This window comes from Carettochelys insculpta, chromosome 1 (genome assembly GCF_033958435.1).
Source record: "Carettochelys insculpta isolate YL-2023 chromosome 1, ASM3395843v1, whole genome shotgun sequence".
NCBI lineage: Eukaryota > Metazoa > Chordata > Testudines > Carettochelyidae > Carettochelys > Carettochelys insculpta.
In genome coordinates, this window is record NC_134137.1 from 284,750,234 (window position 1) to 284,773,776 (window position 23,543).

Genomic DNA, 23,543 nt, shown 5'->3' on the forward strand with positions numbered 1-23,543 from the left:
CACTGGAATTCCCCCCAACTCCCTCCATGGGCAGGGAGGCTCCAGCTGGGCTGGAGCAGCTGGGGTCCCTGACACGCCATGGGTGAGGGAAGGAGAGGCAGCTGGGGAGGCTGCTTCAGTCCAGCTGGGCTGGAGTGGCCTCCCCAGCCATCCCCTTTAATTGGTTAACTGGTTAAATAGGAAACCAACCAGTAAAACAGGATTTTACATCCCTAAAATCGATATAGCACACCTAGTGAAGGTTTGCATCCATTATGTTAGCCACATAATTTTTATATTATGACAAGAGTGGGAGAGGATGATAAAATTGAGTGGATAGCTAAAAGGAAGAGGGAGAGGAGAGGATAGTGAGGGGATCAAATGATGAAAGAAGGGAGGGAAAATAATTAGAGAGGGGCATGGAGGTAATCTCCAGTGAGGCTGAGAGTCTGATGGCATGGCTAGGAGCAAGCAGTGAATCAACTGAAAGGAAAGTCTGCTCAGGGTAAAAACTGTAAAAAGTGCAGCTTGAAATCAGTGGCTGGAGGTGCCTGCTTGAAAGGGCTTCTATAGCTGATCCCTAGCAGGTGGTGGAAAGTGTAGATGAGGAATCATCTGAGAAGCACTAGCTTGTGAGGCAGAATGAAAACAATCACTCTGATTCCCTTCTACCTGTGGGCTCACTGTTCCTTGATTTTTCTCCCCTTCCTCCTAGAAATTTAAAAACAAATAAAATAGGGTGTTAGCCAAGATAGTCATTTCCCATCTCCACACTAGGAATGGAGCAGTAGCAGCAGCAAGATTTTTCTTCTCTGCTATCCTTGGTGGGTCATTTTCCTTTTCCAAGTTTCCACTTACCATGGGCCAGAGTAGGCTCTTTAAACCCCTTGGGTGTGTCTACACTAGCTGGCTACTTTGAAGTAGCTGGCACAACATGGAAATAGTACGCGTCGTGTCTACATGTGCTGTGAGCTGTTTCGATGTTGAAATCGAGGTTAGGCGGCGAGACGTTGAAATCGCTATTCCTGTCCGAAGATGGGAATAGCACCCTACTTCAACGTTCAACGTTGAAGTAGTGCATGTGTAGACAATCCGCATCCCGCTACGTCGAAGTAGCGGGGTCCTCCATAGTGGCCCTCAGCTGAGGGGTTGAGAGATGCTCTGTCCATTCCCTGCGGGGCTCTATGCTCGCTGCGTGCAGAAGCCCTTAGCCCAGGGCTTCTAGCTGCTGCTGAAGCTGGGGGTCCGTGCTGCATGCACGGGGTCTGCAACCGGTTGTCGGCTCTGTGGATCTCGTGCTGTGCAGGCTGTGTGTTTCTGGGGGGAGGGGGGCCCTTTAAGGGAGCGGCTTGGGACTTTGCTGGCCCCTTATTTCGACGGAGAGCGCTTGTGTGTGCGGACGCTCCGCATTTCCTTCTGGGGAGGCTCCTTTCGACGTTCTCCGTTGCTACTTCAACGTTGAATGTCAATGGCACCAGCCCTGGAGGATGTATAGACGATACACGTCAAAGTAGCCTATTTCGATGTTTTTACTTCAAAATAGGCTACTTCAACGTAGTGTGCTAGTGTAGATGTAGCACTTGTTAGTAAACTGGGGCTAGTTTGACATTGAGGTCACACATAATTAATAGGGGGTTCAGTGTTCTTATGCTAAGTTGTCAGCTGAGCATTATTCCTGCTAACATGGAGCCATAGGGAAGCAACCTTTGGTCTGATCCTCTTCTCTGATAATTTGGGGCACTTCAGAAGACTAAAATATTATATGAAGATAGGAAAAAGGAGGTGGCCAGAAGGCCCAGGATAGGTTTTGGATTGTAACCTTTAGGTAGAGGTGTGACAAGGTATTTCTGACAATAAGGATGGGGAGGTGGGCATATGTGTGCATGCAGCTGTAACCCCTTCTATTTTCACCAAAGCAGCTTCACTTAACAGTGGAAGAACCCAAATTGCTGGAAAAAATAGTATCAGGTAATTCTTGATTTGACATATTTAATAAAAGAGAGCACATCTATGGTGAGTCTACAGTACAGTGGGTCTCAAGCGTTCCAGAATACTGAACCCGTTTATGGAGTGTGATTTGTCTTGAGTATTTCAAGTTTCACCTCACTCAAAACTACTTGCTTACAGAAACAGACAAAAAATACAGACTTCACTTGTGCTTTTTACATAACCCACTGTAAAACTAGACAAATATCTAGATGAGCTGATGTGCCCCCAGAAGACCTTTGTGTACTCCAGAGTTCCTGGTTGAGAACTGCTGGTATATGTCACCTGCTTGTTTGCACTTCCAGATTGTGTGTTGTTTCACACTGGCAGGTGGAGACTGAGCTGGAGCTAGAAAGCGTTGAGCTCTTAATAGCATGCTGAGGAAGAGCTAATGTATGTGGTGGCCTTAATATGTACTATAGTATTGGTAACTTAGTTCAAGGGGTTTGGAGGTGTCTTTCCTACATCTGACTCTTTATCCTCCCTTCATCCTTCTCCAAGTGAGACATACTGTTTTGGGATTCTAGCTGGATTGTGGAGAGGAGTCTGTTAACCAATCATTGCTGTTTTATATTTGAGGCAAGAGCTGGTTACATGCCTGGCAGTGATTACCATTCATCAGCCTTTCTCCCTGGGAGCCTTGCCCAAGTGCTGGTCCTCAGCTTTTCAGAGCAGAGGAGGTTAAGCAGACTGCCTACTGAGCAGCAGAAATTTATCTTCCCTTGAGAGCTTGTGTTCTCTCTCTAGCTAAGAATGGCGTAATTTCTTTAAGAATGGCAAGTAATTCACTACCATTTCCCTGTGAGTGTCTGCAGGATGGGATTCGGGTGAAAATTTGAACAGAAATTGAAGAGCTTTGTGTCAATTAGGCACAATTCACATATCTTCCTGTGCAAAATTCCAGTATTTATTTATATCTTGTTTATAGTATTTTTAATTTTAAAATATAGCTACCATTTTATGTGCTTGGGAAAGTGAAGGTACTCGTACAGGTTGAACCTCTCTAAATCCAGCCCCCTTCAGACCTGACCAGCACTGAATGAGAGAACTTGCTGGACCACAGGATGTCAATATTGTCTAGCACATTACCACTGCTTACTGGGCTCTTAGAAGACATGTAGGGGTAAATTACAGGTAAATAACAGCACAGAACACTGAGAGTCAATTCTGGTGGCTGTAAACAAACTTTATGGGACCACAGGAAACTTGGCCACACCCATAAATGGTCATCTGGCTAACTACAATCATGCCAGATTATGGCAGTTGCCAAATGAGAGTTCTGGATTAGAGAGGTTCAGCCTGTACTGGCCATAGTCACACCGTGCAAGCAGGAGTTGTACATCCTCACATCTTTCAATGCATCTCAGTCCTGACCTGCAGAACCCACTGCTCTTTTTAGCACTATGTCTCCAAGGGGATACCAGTCATGGCTTCTGGCTTTTTTTGTTTTTTAATTTCAGTCTAGTTCTGCAATCTAGCCATCATTATTCACTTAACATGTGTCTAGAACAGCAATCCTCAAACTGTGAGTCGTGACACCAAAGTGGGTTGTGACCCCTTTTAAATAGGGCTGCCAGGACAGCCTTAGAATTTCTGGGCACCAGGTTAGAAGCCTGAACCCTACCACCTAGGGTTTCAACCATGGGCAGCGGGGCTCAGATTACAGGTCCCCTGCCTGTCCTTCAGCTTTGCTTTCCCGCCCCCCGGTCAGTGGGATTTGGGCAGGCTCAAGGTTGTCCCTACCTTCTGCCATCATATAGTAATTTTTGTTGTTAGTAGAGGGTTGCAGTTAATGAAATTAGAGAGTTCCATGTCTAGAATGATGTAGAGGTACTCTGATACCATGGATGTATGTTTTAAGAACCTCCCTAATAGACACTTATGGATCATTTTATGTCTGTTTAAATTTACAGATAAGTATCTGTATTTATTCTGTTTCTCATGTGTGAGGAAGGATAGGAAACTGGAAGGAAATGAAGAATAGTTTGGTGCATATATGTGGTTCCTCCACCCTCCCTTGAAGGAAGCAGATGGTTGTGGGTCCCAGGAGGTAGAGGAGATGCGGCTATTAGATTGTCAACCTGATGTGAAAAGCAGCAGCATCCGCCAGAGTAGAGACTTGTTCAGCAGCAGGAGAGTGAGCAGTAGATGATCTTTGCCTTGAGCAGTCAATGGAATTGCAGTCCAACAGGGAATTGCTGTTGTGGGAGTTATTGCAGGCAACCTTTGTAATAATCCAGTTGGTCAGGCAGGCTATTGAAGGAAGATAAAGGGCCTATTCCTGCACTTTGGTCTTCTCACTTTACTGGAATTTCTTACCTCTGTCACTAACAGAAACATGGTGTAGAAAAAGTTCCTGACCCATTCTGAGCAGGACTGGTCATGTAAATGAACAAAAATGGGCACACTTGGTATTATGGGGAAGATACATGCAATTTCAAAGAAGCACAGAGAATTTTGCAGCAGCCTCCTCGAAAGAGCAGGGTAGACTGTACAGCAACTGTCTAGGGGGGATTGCTACAAAATATAAACAGGCGCTTTGAAAAAGGCAAGATAGTGTTTTAGGAGGTTTTTGAGGTAACATTTTTGTCTTCCGTTAAATGGTACAATACACTCTTCAAAATATTCCATTTAGCGTGAAGATATCTTTCCTTAGCTTCAGATCATTCTCTGCTGCTCCATTTCTTTTGCGCGTATTGATTGCGCGCTGTAGAAGAGAGAGCATTGTGAGGAAGAATACATGTGGCAATGACCTCTTTTATTGGTGCAGTGCTGTGGCAATTCAAAGGAGCAGGTCATGTGCCTCAAAACAATAACATCGGGCATTCACAGCTCCATTCAAGAAGAATGGGAGGTTTGAGCTACGCCCTGTTAGAATCATCAGCTTTGGTTGGCCATTTTTAAAAGTGGGAATGGAGGGACTTGGGTAGGAGGCTGGCAAAGTGCTGTGTTATTCAGGACTCCTGAGGAGGCATTTTGAGTATAATTGTCACATGTGAAACTAGGACTTGGGGGAATTCTGCACCAAAAAATTAAACTTTCTGGGTACAGTGCTTTAAAATTCAAATTAGTGCAATATAATCATTCTGGTTACAATTACTTTGGTAATTTATTGTAAAATACCTGTCAGCAGCTATGTCAGTAAGAATACAGGCAATAAAAAAGATTCAGGGAATTTTTTTTTAAACAAATAGAGTCCTTATTAGCTGTATTAATTCAGAACTTTGATTAATAATTCATTTACACTACAATTCACAAATGTATTTTCTGTACCCCTCAGAAGCAGTGCAAAGGCTTAGGGGAGTTGAGTAGTGGAGGAGCTAAAGGAGAGGCAAAGAATTACTGGAAGAAGTCAAGATGTGAATTTGGAGGGATGTTTGTGTGGGTGGGACAAATATTGGGTCAAAAAAATTTTGGTGGGACAAAATAAATTTCTTGGGTGGCAGATCGTTAGGGAGTCTGCCTTATGCAGACCCTGGCTAATTCCTAGCTCTTCTTGTTCAGCCAGGCACATCTGTCCTTGTCCTCAGTGTCCTTATAGCCCAACTCAGCCATTCTATCTAGTCTCCATTTGGTCTTGCACCCCCTCTCCTTCAGTCTCTGCCCCACTCTGTGCTCCTCCCCTTTCCTCCACCCCCGATATATCTTGTGCCTCCTGATCTGGTTCAATGGGGAGGACGCTGTGCAGAATGCAAGCAGTGTCTTTTCTTCCCTGCTAGGCATAACTGGAACACCTCTGCAGAAAATACATTCGCTGGAGGGAAAAAAAAACCAAAACTGTACACTGGACATGAATTCTGTGCATGCACAATAGGGTAACATTCCCCCAGGAGTATGGTACATATGATTCTCCTGTGGTTGATTTTACAGGAAGGCTTTGGTAGTTTGTACATGTTGAGGCTGGTTATAGTCCCAAGAATTACAAAATGTTCCTGGAGATCCAAGGAGTTTGTAAAATTAATGTCCTAGAAGTTTTACATTTGGAAGCTAGGGATAATTTTTGACAAGTAAAAATAATTTAGTTGGTTCTTTTATCTTGAACCTCAGGGCTGCTTTCTTATGTAATGAATATTGTACTAGTTTTTTCATGATGGGGTAGGGATGTTAACATATAACTGGTTAGCCTCACCCTACATGGATGAGGCTCACTGGTTACAGTTAATCAGTAGGGGCTGGAGCAGCCCCTGTCCACCACTGCAAGAATTGTTCCAGCTCCACAAGGCTTCTGCGAGTTAGGGGGGGAGACGCTCCAGCACAGCTGGCATAGCCTCCACCTGCAGCAGCCCAACCCAGGAGTATCGGGGGCAGGGGTGCTCCAACCAGGCCAGAGCAGTTCTTGTCCGTAGCATCCCAGGGATGGGAAGCTGGAGGCGGTTAGGGGTGCTGCTCAGATCAGGTTGGAGCACCTCCACCTGCAGCATGCCAGGGACTGGGACACCTCCAGTACAGCTGGAACATCCCTGTCTGTGACGCACCTAGAGTACGGAAGTATGTTGTTTGAAAAACTTATCATGGTTGTACCCACTGGATGTTGGATCCATTATTTGGTGTTTGAAGGGGAAGCAGTGTGAAGAGTATTCTTTCGAACCTGGTGGCTCTTGATAAATTTTAAGAAAATAGTGCCTGAAACTGCTGAAGTTTGTGTGGTAGAAATACCAGGAAAAGGTGTCTGGAGAGAGGGAGAGAGAGAGGGCTCACCTATTTGTTAATATTTCTGCCTTCTTATCTCTTTCAGAAATGTTCCCACTGCCAGGAGCCAGGAGCCACCTTAGGCTGCTACAACAAAGGTTGCTCCTTCCGATACCATTACCCGTGTGCCATCGATGCAGGTAAGAACAATAGGATTTATAGTATCTTGCACTTACAGAACACACATCATGCCCAAAGTATTCCAGAATGCTTTGCAAACTGCTGTACTCTGACTTGGGAGTCCAGTAATTTAAGGAATGGAGCACGATAAAACAATACACAACAGCACTTTGGAACAAATTGGATTGAGAAATATAAAATTGACAATGCAACTAAAAAAACTGAATTTAGTCATAACATGGGAGATTAGCCTCTTTTCCCTGTGAAAAATGTACAGGCCGCTTAAGGACGCCAAATGATCAGAAACTCGGATTTTTTTCATGGCATCTGAAAGACTACACCTCGTGCTGTGATATGCTCTTTAACAGTACAGTTGGGCATTAGCCCGGTACTTTCCAAATGGAAAGTACTGCCTCCTGAGTTGTAAAGACCACTTCGAGCAGTATCTCATTTGTTCCCACCCAGTTCTCTTATCCAAGCATTAACGTTACTTAGTTTTGGTCAGATATGACAGCCTTGGGTGGTATAACTTGTAGAGGGGCTGCTCTTTCTGCTCAGTCATTAGAATACTAGTGCTGTCTGTGTGTGTAGTTGTCCTTGTGTCTGGTGTGAGCATAGATTATTTAGAACAGAGGTTCTCTGACAGTGCTTGGTGGAGCAGATTTCAAGTCTGCCAAAATAAACCAGAGAGTATGGCTGACATTAGACTTGCTGAAGCCCGAGCAATTTAGCTTTGCTGGGGCCCTGTGGCAGGGGAACATGGGCAATTTCCCTGTAACACCAGCTGTGGTTTTTCATCTTCCAGATATTCAGAAAAAACTGTTGTTGTGGAACAAGGAGTTTTTATATTATTTGAGGGAAGAGAAGAGCTCAAAATAAAAAACAGGTTGAGAACCTTTATTTTAGAAGACAAGTTGGGCATTTGAATGGTCCAAAAATTATTTGTCAAATATATTAATGCACTAATTTATTAGAACTGCAATAATGGCAACAAAGAAGAGTAAGACCTTCTGGTCCACAGTAGACTTAGCCCTTATTACAAGAAACAAGTTACTTAACTTACTTTTACTCCAAAAAGTGCAGACTATTAAATGAAGTTCTCCAAAATGAAAGACTGGCTCCATGAATTAATCAAATAAGTGGGTCACTCCCCACATCTGGGCATTCTTGCTGGAATATTTAACAATATTTGACCAATGTCAAATAGGTGATCCGTTGTCGTTATTTGACTGGTGCACTGATCAGTTTGCCAAACTAAGAAAGGATATTTAATTGCAGGGGAGAGGGTAAATTTCCTGTACTTTCTTCCTGTGCAGCACTTAGCAAGATAGGCCTCCAACCTGTTGGCACTGTACATGATGCTGTAATAGAAATGCTAAATAATAAAACAAAATTAACATTGCAGTGGAATTCAAAAAATTTTAATATCAGATTTGATTGTTATGCCACACAGTAGATAAGGCCTTGGCACTCTCTTTAAAATTACACACCATAAACTATGATACAGTATTTGTTTAGGAGATCATACTGTTTTGTCCACAGGACTTGTTGCTTATTTGGTGCACAGAAAGTATAGTGCTCATGTACTATGTAGCTATTCAATACTATGTTTTCTCATTGTTCAGTGGGGGACTCCAGGCCATATTTACTGTACACTAGTCAACTCTTGCTCTTCAGACAGAATTATTAATTTCCTCATGTTTTTCTGTGGTGCTTATCTGTGTAACATGAGTATTCCACAAATTTTAATGAATTTACATTAATAATGTCCATGTGAGATGTTACTCCCTTTTTACAGAGGAGGGACCACGGCACAGAGAGATTGAGGTTGAAAGTGTCCTCTGATTTTGGGTGCCCAATATAAGATGCCTAAGACATAATGTTTCAAAGTACTCAGCATTGTGTACACTTTATTTGTCCAAAGCATAGCTTCATTGATGGGGAGTTTTCAATTGTTCTTCAGATCAGAGCCCAGTACTTGATCATGTGTGAAAAATCTAGGGTAAGTGACTTGCCCAGCATCCCATAAGAAAATTCTCTGGTTGAGGCAGGGATGGAATCCACTTCTCCAGAACAGCATTCAACTACCCTAACCATAAGTTTGTCATCTTTCGTCCTGTTATCATCTGCCTCTTTTGCTACATACCTTTCAACTTCTGCAACATGAAGGAGGGAACCAATAAAGAGTCTACTCTACTATACAACCCAGATTCATCACTGGAGTAGGTCCATGCTGTGCAGTGGGTGAGCATGGTTCCTTTGGGGGAAGAAAATCATTGTTTAATTTAAAGAGTGACTCACAGTGCATATGCACAAGGGGGCCAAATTTGTTAGTATCACTGCAGGCATTTCCTAATTTTTGGAATACTTGATCTTTTAATTTAGTGTTGTGTAACTTCCTAGATCTTGAAAAACAGGAATTCCATCATGTGGCCTCATAGTTACACCCATATGTCCTCAGTAGGGTTGAAATCTAGATCCACCACACAAACGCTTCCTGCTTGGACTGCTGGGGTAACTGAGAGTAGAGGGGGTTGAGATACCTTGGAAATGAGTTTCACAGATACTTGTAATAGGTCAGGAATGGTGAGACTCTGGAGTTTTGGATTACATTCTAGGCTCTGTGATTCTTTTCTGCCTTATCTCCTTCAGCTACTCCCTGTCCCAGTCCTGTATCTGCTCCATCCCTGATGCCTTTAACCGGTTCCATTCTCTTCAGTTAGCCAGTCCCTGTTTCTCCCCCTCTGGTTCATTATTTGATAATGTTTCTGTCCCTCTCTGATCTCCAATCATCATCCTCAGTCCCCACTAACAACTAGTCCAAGTCCCTTTGCCAGCAAGCTCAGTTTCTTACACAGCTCCTCATCTGATCTGTCTCCCGTCTGTGTTATTCATGTTTTTAAAAAACAGTTCTAGGAGCATTTTTGATAACAGACATGTTTGATTTTTAAATAAAATACTTTGTATAATTTATAGCTGTTTTAGTAGCAGATTAAGTTTTGATGTATGAGGTATGCAGAAGAACAAGTCCAGCTACCTTCTTCCTTTCAGTGTCTGAATTCATGAGCAATAATCAACCAGAATAGGAATTGAATCCTAATCATAAAGCTTTGAATTAGTATGCTGGAGGACTAGTTTTATTTCTACTCCTGATAGCTCACCAGAGGGTCAGTTTGTTGGAGGATGTCCCTTTAGCATAGTAGTCAATGCTCTGTGCTTCTATGCTAAGTATCAGGTTTTAGTTCAGGATCACTGGCCTGGTCCTGAATAAACACAGTTTTGTGCCGCTGTTGCTGATTGGTTGTTGAGGAAGATACATGGTTAGTAAACCTGCTCTATATGTATGAGCAGTTATATACCCTAACCCAGTCTTGTGTTTGATCTCTTTACGTGCAAAATATCCTTATCAAAATAAGACATCCTTATGTGTAAGGGAGCTAAATTCTAGCTCTTCACTTGCATGTAAATCAAAATTAAGCAGTGCCTCTTGAATAATTTCTGTACGAAGGCAGGACGAAAACAGTAACAAAATCTAAATCTGAAAAGGCAAAGAAAAGTTTACCCAAATCTGAGGCAGCATTGGAATATGTTGAACACTTCGATATTGGGATGGCGTGACGACAAGGGAAGCTAAATCAACACAGAGTTGGACTAGTAGCTATTGCTACTGCTCCAGCAACACTTAGCCCGTTTGGAGAAACAAAGGTGAAGTGTAAAATGAAATTGCTGCAGTCTCTTCTCTTCAGAATCTTGCTTTGTGCATGTTAGATGTGGATGCTACAGAAGCAAAATATTAAAGCTCTCTGGCTTCATACTGAAATGTTGTAGGTGATTGTTGCATTAGCTATACATTACGTTGTTAGTGGCAGTCACCCAAATTTACAGAATAACTGTAGTGGCACCTGATAATAAGATGATCAGACCAAAAAAACCTTGAGTTTGCAAGACTTGGAGCATGTTTTTCAGGGACTGGAGCTGCCACAGGTGCCCCTTAACCCTGCCATGCGGCAAGTGTGATTCAGCGGTGTGACTAAGCAGCACAGTGTGTTTCACAAGGCTGTGTGAGGGCATGTGGAGGAAGATCGCTGGCCCATGATTCCTGCGTGTTGTGTTTATTGTTCATTATGATGTGATTTTATGGTGCTTTGCACTATGGGAATAATAATAATATGGAGATTGCTATGGTTAACGTTTCCTCTGTGTTTTGCTTTCATCTGTTCAAATTTATAAAGAGCCACTGACGTCTGAGATAACTTACTCCTAGGAACATCTCCATGGAAACTGGATCCTTGTTTCTTGAGATTTCACATTCACTCCCTCTGTTTGTTCTTCCCCACCTGGAGTCAAATCCTGATTGTTACATCACAGTCGTCTCCACAGCATCCATATTATGGGATATCACAAACAAAAGGATTTGTACTCCATGACAGAATAACTAGCAAAAAGTAAACCCTTCAGGAACAATAATCTCCTTTACTTGCAGATATTAATAACGAAGAGTAACAAACCAGAGAAGTGCAAAATACAAAGAGAGATAAGCATAACTGTGTGTTGAAATAACCTTTTGTCATACATTTTCCCTGACTGCTTGGTGCTGGAAAATCGGCTCAAATGAGGTGCATGACTGCCTTTCTGTCCCTTGAACTGGCCATAGTTTGATGTATTGTTGTCTCGCTGCCTAAAATGAACTCTTGGAGTTGATTTTTAAAGTTGACTTGTCTGGGAGATGGAAGGTTTGACCTTAAGTCACCCGTTCAAATCCAGAAAAAATCCAAATAATTGTTGTCATTTTATGAGTGGTCAGTGGCTGTTGTGAAATAAATGATCTTGCTGTCTCTCCTATTCCCAGTACAGGTTTAGGCCTCCCTTACCTTTAACACAAATTACCAGAGCTGGCATTAAGTTGTTCCAATGTTGGTATTTATGGCAACAACAACAAAAAAGAGAGAGAGAGAGAGACTGTTTGAAGAATAATAAGCTTTTCTCACCCCCACGTATTGTCCGGGAGCCTTGATAGGAAACTGTGTGTGGAAGCTTATAGTTCAGCCCCATGTGTCCTTCCCATTGGAGGGGTACATCGAGGATTTCATCTGTCACCAGTGCTCAGTTCACTAAAAGGAGAAAATCTTTTTAATATTTTCAGGTTTGTTCTGTTGGCTTTTATGTTGTGCAGAAATTCAAGGTACAGTCTCATTGGGGATTTTACATATCTTTATCAGAAGACAGCAGTGTTCATTATGCTGCATTTGATATTGTTGTCCTTAGGGAAGGGAAAAGGGTCTTTTTTACCCCCCCCCCCTTTTTTTTTTTAAATCTCTGAGGTCCCTAACTTAATTTAACAAAATATTCCTGAAACCCTTGTACTTACAAAAAAACCCTAAATAGTAATTCTACAAAAGATCTCTAGATATAACATATACCTGAAAAGTATAATGAATACACATGCTGAGTATGTAAGATATACTTTTATAAATAAAATAATCAAATTGTTGTTTGTCTTCTTCTTTAGATTGTTTACTAAACGAAGAGAATTTCTCAGTGAGGTGCCCCAAGCACAAGGTAAGAGAAAACCACTTCCTAGCTAGTTCCATTCAATGCTGCCCTCCACTGGTCTCTGTCTACATTTGTTTTAATAAGCAGTTTTGTACACAGATAACATGTTTTAGAGGGAGGAGATGTGTTGAGATGAAACCTTGTGGGAATGGGTGGTTCTGTGAGGATGCATTTTTGGCCGCACAAATAAATTGCTTAAAAAGATCTGTGAAGCCTACGGTGTGTCTTTGCAGTTTGTTATCTAGACCTTCAGAGACTTTATAGGAAACTCAGCTCAATTTCCTGTCTCTTACGATACAGTCATTCTTTCTGGGTGCTATATTGCAACTTTTTGGTGAAGGGTCTTTCTGGAATTTATTAGGGATGCAAGAAGGAAGGAAAAACATCTCATGGAAAAGCTTTTAAATCAGCTTTTGGAAGCAAGGACCTGCCTAAGATAGAAGCATCTTGTCATAGTTCAGCAGCAGTTACCAGGTTGGGTACAGTTGCTCAGCTGGTTCTACTTCCCACTCACATCCTCAGTACAAATTACCAAAGCATCAGTCCACGTCACTATGTGACCAAAAAAGTCAGACAGAAAGGTGGTTTTGGTGGCTAGTAAGAATCTGTTTAAAATGTGTGTGAGCATAGATTGCACAACCTCCCCTTGCAGGGGCGTGAGGGAGTGGGAGAGATTCTCTTAGCACCTACAAGACTGATTCTGAGAATTCAGTTACTCCATTCGGGTACTTGTCAGCAGTTCTCTTCTTCTATGTCTTGGATTAGAGTGACATCTGGTGGCTTCTGGTATCTTTACAAGGTTGTGCACTAAAATACAATCTCTGTAAAGGGGAAAAGTATCCAGAATATGTGTGTGGCTTTCAGTATTTGCACTACAACCAGCTATTTTATGTATTTACATTTTCAAGAAAATAGTGGTGTTTTGTTTTGTGGAGGTTTGTTTTGTCTGTTAATTCAGATCCTGTCTAGTCTGGAAGACTGGGACTTTGGTTCTGAACTTGTAAGCAACGATCAGCCTCCCTTTTTCTCATCTTTTCATTTTAAAAAAAGTGCTAGTACTTATAGTTGCAGAGAGAACCTCAAAATGGAGAACAAGCATAAACCAATGCCCCAAGCGTGCTTGAGTCTACAGGTAGCCTGTAACAGTAACGGCAAAGTGCAAACTGCCCCAACCACTGGATGAAACTGGTATCTTCTTTCTTTAACGTTTTTTCTAATGTGATTGTAAGGGATCCATAACATAAGTATTTCCTGTTTTTGTTGTCCACCCAAAAGACATTTTATAGTGTTAAAAAATAAAATAAACTTTTTTAAAGCTTTCCAGCATTCAGTTCTTCCAGATAGGCTGGGTTGGCAGTGCTGAATTAGTATTTACAGTGAAGACGGTTCGCAAACCATCATAGGAAATCATTAAAACACAGCTTCCTTGTGACTAGAATGTAGTCTGTTGTATAAGTGATTTGAACACAGTTTGATTCACTGGTAAGCTTTGGAGGAATAGAGGATGGCGGTGAAACTGAAACATGTGCTTGCTGGACCTGTTAAAGTGTGGTATTTACAAACAGTAAAGCCCTGTGCAGCTCTTTTGCATGCTTTAGGGAAGAAATTGCCATTTGTCATCTACAGCATCTCTTGTATGCTGAAGTCTATTCATGGTAAAGTTTTGAGTCACTTGTTTGAGTTCAAGGGGAATGAAAGGATTTCCCTTGCTTGAATGTGGCTCTGCTCTTGCTGAATGCTTCACTGATCGGCATTAGTTTACTCCGTATTCTCCTGGGAAACATTACATGAGTTCAAAGCTTGAGGGGTTACGACCACCTTATTTTTCCAGTATTGTAAGCGCTAGGATCAGGGGAAAGTGTGCTCACTAGAGATGGTTGTGGTATGAAAAAAGTGTCTTGATGTGGCAAAGTCTGAGAATCACCATGTTAAAATGTCTCACAGGATAATAAGTTAAACTATGACTTTGCAAGAGGCAGGAGGGTGGCGCTGAGCAGTTGAGAGAAGAACGGACTTTTCGTTAAACTGTTTAAAGCTCTTTGCTTTTTGTTAATGTCTTTTTAACTTTAGTAACTAATTAACACTAGACACACCATCTCTTCAATTTGAGATTTGAGAGTTCTCTTCATAAAACCTGTTAGATGAGTGAGCAGACTTTTTGTCAGGCCTCACGTTTTGTCCCTGCATTTAGCAGGGCCCTCACTCCAACCCGTCTCATGTAATGTAAACCAATGGAAATTTTGGTTATGTTCATGGGGGGTGGAGGGGACAAAAAACACCTTCTTGGGACATGTAAGAAAATAAGTATTCAGAATGTAACAACTTTATTAGTCAGTGTATAAATGTGAATACAGTAAAGCCTCAATTTAATGGACTAATAGAGGGAAAGGAGTGTTCATTAATGCCCAAAGTCTGTTAAATCCGAATCTGCAGGACTGGAGGAACCTTGTGAGATGCACTAGGAAGTGCTGCCTCTGAGACCTGGGAGGAAAGCAGCGGGCTCTGTAGAGAGTTCGGCAGTGGGCTCTTTACGCTATTCACAGAGCAGAGCCTCTGGGTTTGCCTAGCACAAGCTACCCACACAAGGCTGGGTACTCCCACAGAAGCTTAGTTTCCCTGGAGCAGATGTGCCTCTGCCCAGGGCTCCGGCTGGCAGGACTCCTGCCAGCTGTCGGGTCTGGACACCTACCATGCAGCATGTCAGCACATGCCGCTGGCCTGTACATGTTCCCCACCCCTAGTGAGAGGAACGTGTGGCAGCTCCAGCGGTGGTGGCTCTTGTGGCTCCTCTGGCCCCAGCGGCTTCAGCTCCAGCGGCTTTGGTGAATCGCTGGCATTTATTGGGGGTGGAGGCAGGGTGCAGCTGGCAAACAGCATCCATTGTTTCCGAAGTCCATTAAATTGGGGTGTATTAAAGCAAGGGTTTACAGTATACACACACAAAAACAGTAACATATTTCAACATTTTAATGAGATGGATAAGCCTGAGACCCAGCAGCTGATCGTGCTGGGCCCCCCTTATGAAATTCCACACTGCCCCTCCCTTTGCATTCCCCTGCTTTCAGACATCCAGTAGGTGCTCTAGCAAAGCCAGAGATGGCCATGCTTAACATTCCTGATGTTTTTACAGCGGGGGAGAGAACTTTCAGGCCTCTTCTATATGCCATGAAAGGGCAAGTGCCCAGTGTTTTAACATCATTTGATAGTCACCTTTAAAGGGTTTTATTGAAGAGCTTTGCTTTTTCTTAAATGCTGGATATGTGTTTTTTAAATCTAAAACAAAACTCTCTACTCTTGCTTAATGACAAGTCTTGTCATGGGTAAAATCCTGTCTGAGAATCTGTATATCTCATTCCAGTGTACTGACTTTTCTTTCTTTCTTTCATTCTCTGTACGCCTCTTTCCATCTTCCTTGTCTCATGTTCTCATATCTCCCTGTTCCTCCTCCTCCTCCTCCTTGTTTTGCCTTGCTTCATCAGCCCCTCCTTCCTTGCTCTCTTCCCTCCTTGCAGAACAAGATGGTGAAAGGCAGTCTCAGCACAGAGCAGTCGGAACGGGGGTGAGGGGGGAAGTGTTCCCCTGGGAATGGAAATAAAAGCAAGCACAGGTGAGTTGGGGGAAGGACTCCCAGTTCCCCCCAGGCCCTCTCTCAACTTCTGTGGGAGAAGTTGGGGTAGTTTGTACACATTGTAGAGGTTGTAACCGGAATTGCCTCAATGTTTGGTCGTCCGTTCTCTTCAGGCTAGTGCTTTCATTTTTTTTTTTATTCCTTTAGCAGTTTGTTCTGTTTACAGGTGAAGGGCAAAGCTTAATAATTGCTCTCCTCTCCTGTTGCTGGATATCACCTAATTTCTGTACTCAGTACCAGAAACATGAGCTCGTATTTCCACCTCTTCCATGTGTGTTGGAATCTGGCAGAAATTTTTTCTTGCTTTTATGGAACCTAAATAGTGAACCTCCAAAACCAACCAGTAAACAAAGAATACCCCACCCATCTCAGTTAGGTGTAGGCTTTGCTACATTCTTAAATTTTGCAGTTGGGAATAAATTAGTATTTATTGCACTTGCAGGTTTGTAAGATGGATGTTGCCGGGTATGTTTCAGGATAATTATAATCTTGCAAATCTCTTGCTTTTAGAATGCAGGATATCTACCAAAATTGGGGCAAGAGGTGACCTCTATAAGGGACCTGTTACACTGCGCCCCAGACCAAGTGCTTTCTCCTGCCTGTCAAAAAGGCTGGTGCTAAAGTAGGTAGAGTTGTCTCTGTGTGGCCACAATCTCATGAATCTTTAATGTTTATACTGGTATTTACTTCCTGACCATTGTTGCTTACCAAAATGCAAAGCCGTTGAGAAATGCACCTCATACTCTAGCTCTGCAGAATGTCCATTTAGTTATCTAGATATCTTGGATATCACTCCACCCTTGCTCAATATGCAGAGCATCAATCCAAAATCAAAAGACACTATAATCTGACGGCAGCTGGGTGGCCTAAGGCCAGGTCTACACTATAGACCTTTATCAATATAACTGTCAATCGTGGGTTAGAAAAACTCACGTTCCTGATTAGTGTAGTTATACCAACCTAACCTACCATGTAGACAAGCACTCAGAGAGCTTCACCTACCGATATAACTGCTGTCTAGTGGGGAGTGGATTAACTACACTGATGGGAGAAACCCTCTTATTGGAGGAGCCCTTCCAAATTCATGGTCTGTTTTAGGTCATTTTCAAGTCATGATTTCAGCTTTTTAAATCTGAAATTTCAGTGTTTGTAAAGGTAGGGTCCTAACCCGAATGGGACTTGCATGGGGTTGCAAGGTTATTAGGAAAGAGGCTGCAAAACTACTATCCTTACTTCTGTGCTACTACTTGTGCCATTGCTGCCTCCAGGAATAGGTGGCTTGAGAGCAGCAGCTGCGAGCTCAGCTCTGATGGCAGTGCCACTGCCACCAGCAGTACAGAAGTAAGTATGTCAATACTGTGACATCCTTTCCCCCTCCCAAAAAACCCCAAACTTGTGACTCTCCCCACAGTTTGAGGAACACTGGTCTCCTCTGTGAAATATGTATCATATAAGGTAAAAGCACATAAAAGGTATGATTTTTACAAAAGGAGACCAGATTTCAAGGTCTGTGACATGTTTTTCATGGCAATGAATTTGGGAGAGCCCTACCTGTCAGTGTAGGAGTATCTTCATGTAACTGACAGCAGATGTACCACTGCTGTACAGAAGTCAAGCCATAAATTAAATGAGTTTGCAATCTCAGATTCCTGTTGGAACAGGTGTCCCCAGTCATCCCCCCCGTTGACTTCACTCCTTTGCTCATTTCAACTTTCGTGGTCTTGGTTGCCTCTGTCCCTTTTCCTAGATTCTGCAGGTGAGGTTTCCTCTTTTATTTCTAGTGCCTTATCTAACCAAAGCTGTTCTCCCCCTTTTTGACTCCCTTCTCTTCCCAGTCACTTCCTCTTTGAGTCTCACCTTAAAACCTTCCTTCTTTTTCTTTAGCCACATGGCTATAAAGAGTGTTTTGTGGTATTTTATATTAAGGAAGTGAGATTCAATAAATGATTTTGTATTTTATATGTGCAGCAGCAGAAAACAGCTAGTATTTGGTATCAGAATTCTGCAATGTGGCTTTTGGCTTGGTTTAGTTCTACTCGGTGGTTTTTAGTACTTTTACTTTCTTTGACTTTTGGGTAAAGAAAAATAGCCATTTAAACTAAATTAACCATTAATATTGTCAGTTTTTCCTAAATACTAAACATTATCAAGATTCTTCTAATTAAATTTTACTTTTCAGTGTTTCACACAGTGTAAATGATGATGTGGCTGAAAAAATAATTGAATAATGGTCTAGTCGGGTGTGTTGATAGTGTCTTTTGCTGCTCTGTAAACCTAAGCTGGCTTCTGTATGATAATCAGAGTGGACTGGTTAAATTACTGATTTTAATTATGGTTTAAGTTGGGAGACCTTGATTAAAAGAATAAATTTTAGTCTTGTATTTACATTTGCACTTTCATTGTTTTTGTTGGACAGGTTGGTCCTCACTGGCCAATAACCATTAAAATATTCTAATTTGCAACAATATAACATTTATGTTAAAATTGTTGCCTTTTTCCCCAAACAGGTGGGTACACTGTGCAGGTTGAACCTCTCTAGTTTGGCATTCTCTCTCGTCCAGTAACATCTGTAATCTGGCATAATTTTAGTTAGCCAGATGACCACTTATCATGGGTATGGCCAGGTTTCCCATGGCCCCATAAAGTTTGTTTCCAGCCACTAGTCTTGGCTCTCAGTGTTCTGTGCTGTTATTCAACTGTAATTTACCCCCACATGTCTTCTAAGAGTCCAGTAAGCAGTGGAAGTTTTGGCAATGCTGCTATTCCATATTGACCTCCTGTGGTCTGGCAAATTCTTTTATTTGGCACCAGTCAGGTCCCGAGGTGCCAGACTAGAGGTTCAGTCTATATCTGTACATGTTTATATTAGCGGTTATATAGCTTAACTTGCATGTATTGAGATTCTCAACTTTTACATTTTATCAAGTTAGAAAATAGTTGAATAATGTTTTTCTCATTCAGTTTTTTTAATTCTTTGTGTTAATTTCCACCCAAATAGAGCTTAACGTTTAATTTAAACAGTACTTTAAATGTATTAACTAGAACAAACTTAAATGTGTGTGATACTCAAAGGCCGTTTCTTTGAAAGTGGCATGGTAATAAATGGTCCGAAATATGCTAATGAGGTGTGGATGCAAATTCCCCGTGCCTCATTAGCATAAGGTCACATGATTTGGAATATGGAATACATTCTTCCGGACTCCAAAACACCATTTAGAAGCACAGCCCCCCCGGGGCGGGGGCGTTTCCGGAAGGAAGTCCTTCTTCTGTAGGCCCCTTCTTCCCAAAAATTTTCAGGAAGGAGGTCTGGAAGACCTCCCAGGGGCTGTGCTTCTAAACGGCATTCTGGGGTCCAGAAGAACGTCTTCTGGATTTCAAATCATGTGACCTTATGCTAATGAGGCATGGGGAATTTGCATCCGCACCTCATTAGCATATTTCGGGCTGTTTATTAGTGGCATGTGTAGAAATGGCCAATGAAAAAAGTTCATGAACTTATGTTTTAGATACAAAGCTGTCTAATTTATTAAAGGGAAGTATTGTCTGTATTAAGTGGATTGAACTGATTGTTGTTGTCTTCTGTCTACGAATAAGAACTAGGTATGAGAGGATGTGATCTCTTAATTTTAAAATCTTGAATAATGTAGTGACCTGAAACACCTTTCCTATTTTTTCAGTTCCTATATGATTACTTAACTATGAATTACCTAGTAATTGAACTAGTTGAATAAACTGAAATGAGAAGGATACTCACTGTCTCTGTACCTGCAGAAGTAGCTCCTGCTCTCAAAAATTGTCTTGCTGTGCAGCAAAGTCCATAATGTCTACCAGTTCAGTGATGTGTTTTTTGTTTTTGTTTTTTAAACTCAGACAGCAAACGCATACTGCTTGATGTCATTTTTATATTAAATTTCAATTAATTTAACAGAATATAAGTTTAGGCCTTAGTATGGGTTTTCAGCTTCAAATTTAATTTTAAATGTTTATTTTAAAAATAAAACCTGTATTTAATTTAATTTTGTTTTAAATCTGCATTTTATTATTTTTATATTATGTTTTTTATCCTTGCTCACAAGTGGTTAATCTTCGTAAGAGTCCGTTGTAGACTTCAGAGTCAGTGAAATTAATGTGCCCTTAATTTTTTTCATGTGGCTCTTCAGTTTTTAGATGCTTAAGTTATAGTCTTTTAACTACTTTCACAGGGCAGTGTAATCTGAGTTTCATGTTTGTTCCACTTTAAGTTCCACAAGATAAATGCCTGTCATCTTAGCTCTATAAAGTGCTCTGTGTTATGATATTCAAAGTATTATTCTTATTAATAACAATCCCTGTATTCTGTTCCTATCCCGTTTCTGGAAATTCCCCCAATAAGGAAGCAATGGCTCCAGGACATTTGTCCTGAATTAGGGTGTGAAAGAAGGGAAAAAGTGTTCTTTTGACAACTTCTTTCCCCTTCCAACTCTGCCTCTTTCCCACCCCGCACCAGTGGCTCCCATCCTCTTGTAACCTGTGCTTGCTTGTAGCTGCCTGCTGGAGCTGTTCAGCTGGCCAGGTGTCACTGAATCTAGATGCTCCCTCAGTGCCTTCCTTCCCACCCTAGCATGCTCCCTTATGTGAGTGGGGGAGAGGGGGAGATGTGGGGTGTTATAGACCTGACTATGCCTGAAAAGGATTCTCCTCCATGGCTAGAATCTCTAGTTGCTCTGTTGGGGCATCTTTAGGGCCACTGTGAACTGCAGGAGAAGTGCATAAGGATCTGACAAGGAGACAAGGACCTTAAGCGCTGAATAAAAGCCTAGTGTGAAAGTACGTAGTAGTATGAGTTGAGGTACCCTCAAAACTGTGACAAGGATTTGGAAATCTCGTAGGGAAGAGTAAAGGGGGAGAAAACAACGAGGACATGAATGCCATTCCTGAGGCTGGAGGTCTCATTTCTCTCCCAGATCCTTTGGTTTTGGAGATTCTAGTGTCTGTCCCCATCCCTTTTTAATAGAGAATGTCTTGAGCATCCATTCCTCTAATTTGGCCCTGCAACCCCTCTGCCCCCAGTCAAGCCATTCGTGTAAGTTTGAATAAATATGATAAACATGGATACAGGGGAAACTTCTTGCAGAAATCTGTCCCTTTGCTGGTTTTGGTGGAAATGGGCTGTGAAGGTCCCTGCTAGAACAGAAGGAATAGACTGTTGAGGTGTGTTAGGTTTTTTCTTCGTTGGCTGCTTTCCAGTGAGGGCAAAAGTACTCTAGATCAAGCTCAGGAATGGTAAGAGATTGTCTGTTTTTTCTGCTGCTCTCTCCCTGAGTTAGTTTGCTGCTAGAATTTTTGTATCAGTGCCAACAATGAAGAGTGACTGTGTGTGAGTGCGCCTGTTGCTCTGGATTTTTTCCAGGAACAGGGAGAGATTTTATATATGGTGAGCTTCTTCCATGAATCAGTGTCTCATTCTCTGGATTGTTTCCAAGCATGGGCAAGCCACAGTTGTATAAAAGCCAGAGGCAGCCGCATGGGCTTGCTACTCCTTCAACAAGGGCTCACAGTTGCACAGTAATGAATGCCAACAAGGATTAGCTGCCTGAGTTGTTACTTCTAGGAATTTCCTTCTCTGCTTCAGTGATACCTCTTCTGTATAATAGTCTGTAATTTTTTACATGCTTGCTTCGTGTCTTTTGTTTGCCCTTACCCTGGTATGTGAGAATTTTAGCAGTAAACTAGTGTGCTTGCTGGGATGGCATCCACTTTGTGCTGATTCTCAGAATAGCTTATTTTTTCATATTGCAGCCAATTGGGAGTTCTGGGATTGTAATTTTCAGTATATGTGTTTTTATATGTGCATGCCTAATGCTATTAAGTGCAGTGTCTACATTCAGTTCAAGCTGTGGTTTTTGGTTTTGACGTCAACTCCTTTAAGAGGGGAAAGGGATAAGCAATAAAAGCTGTTATCCTGCCTAGTACCAAACAGACAGCTTTATAAACCATCATTTCTTAAAGATGTTCATGGAAAGTCCAGTTTATAGTCTGCTTGATGTGGGGTTGGCTTCCCACCTGGCTCCATATGGGTTCCTGGCAGTGGTGACAAGTCCCTGCTGCTCTGTGCGGAAGAACAGCCACGAGGAGTACTGAGTGTGGGAGGGGGCACGTGTGCTGGGACAGAATTTGGGTGCAGGAGGAAGCCTGGGGCAGGGGTTTGGGGCATGTGAGGGATTTTGGGCTGCTAGATGTGGGGGATGCTCACCCCAGGCAGCTCCCTTCAAACCATGACCATTCCTGCTGCTCCTGGCAGAGGCGTGGCAGGATGTGGATCCATGCTGCCTCTGCCCTCAGGTGCTGCCCATGCACCTCCCATTGGCAGCAGTTCCCAACTAATAGGGGCTGTGGAGCTGGTGGGCTGCATTTGGGGGAGTGACACAGCACAAAGATCTGTCTAGTTACAGGGATCAATCACCACTTGTGGGGAGCTGCCTGAGGCAAATGTCTTCCAGATCTGGCACCCCAAACAACTCCTACACCCCAACCCCCTGCCCTGAGGCCTCTTCTGTATTCAAACTCCATTCCTTTTAGTTAACCAGAATTTTTCACTACCACACACTCTGTACCTGAAACCTGCTGGATAAAAAAGCTTTTACTGTATGGGTATTAATGAGATAGACCAAAGGACTCTTCTTGCAAAATAACTAAATCTTGGGTTTCAGGTTGTCTTAGTAATAGCAACTGGTTATAGGAAAGTGAGTTGTTCTCTAGGAAATTGATCAGGAATTGTGGCTTTAATTTAAATGAGCTCCTGTTCTGAAATATCTCCATTCCAATTGTACTTAAATTAGATGCCTGGGGGTCTGTATCTTTCCTCATGCATTTTCTTGGTCTGTGCAATTGAAATGCTAAACATCCGAGCAAAGGAATGGCCATTCCAGAGTTTGAGGTTTTCATAGAATCACAGAAATACTAGAACTGGAAGGGACCTCGAGAGGTCATAGAGTCCGGTCCCCTGCCCTCCAAGTGGAACCAAGCACCGTCAGATCATCCCTGACAGTTGTTTATCTAACTTGTTCTTAAATATCTCCAGTGATGGATATTCCACAACTGCAATTTATTCCAATACTTAAGTATGTGACAACTAGGAAGTTTTTCCTACTGTCCAAACTAAACCTCCCTTGCTTCAGTATAAGACCATAGCTTCATTTCCTACCCTTAGAGGTTAAGGAGAAAAATATTTCTCCCTCCTCCTTGTAACACCCTTGAACATACTTGAAAACTATTATGTCCCCCACCAGCCTTCTCTTCTACAAACTTAATTATTAACAAACTACTAAACAAACCTAAGTATTTCAATCTTCCCTCATATGTCATTTTTTTCTAGATGGTTAAAAATTTTTTTTTTTTTGCTCTTGTCTGATTTCACCACATCTTTCTCGAAATATGGTGCCCAGAACTGGACACAGTACTACTCCAAGTGACGTCTAATCAGCACAGGGTAAAGCGGGAGAATTACTTCTTGTGTCTTGCTTATGACACTCCTGTTAATGCGTCCCAGAATCATGTTTGCCTTTTTTTTTTTGCAGCATTGTGATATCATTGACTCATATTTAACTTG

General features: G+C 42.1%; 1 protein-coding gene across 7 annotated transcripts in view; it reads left to right on the forward strand.

The window, feature by feature from the left end:
• The window catches only part of TCF20 (transcription factor 20), a 211,222-nt gene that overhangs the window by 185,083 nt on the left and 2,596 nt on the right, over nt 1–23,543 (forward strand). For 2 of the 7 annotated variants that reach the window (XM_075010424.1, XM_075010433.1), the window contains 3 exons: nt 6,701–6,794; nt 12,284–12,333; nt 16,466–16,577. In XM_075010424.1, the coding sequence (XP_074866525.1) occupies nt 6,701–6,794; nt 12,284–12,333; nt 16,466–16,576 (255 nt within the window). In that variant the 3' untranslated portion in view covers nt 16,577. Of the gene's footprint in view, nt 1–6,700; nt 6,795–12,283; nt 12,334–15,806; nt 15,935–16,465; nt 16,578–23,543 lie in introns of those variants that run through there. The other 5 variants (XM_075010404.1, XM_075010394.1, XM_075010415.1 and 2 more) reach the window with 4 other exon arrangements.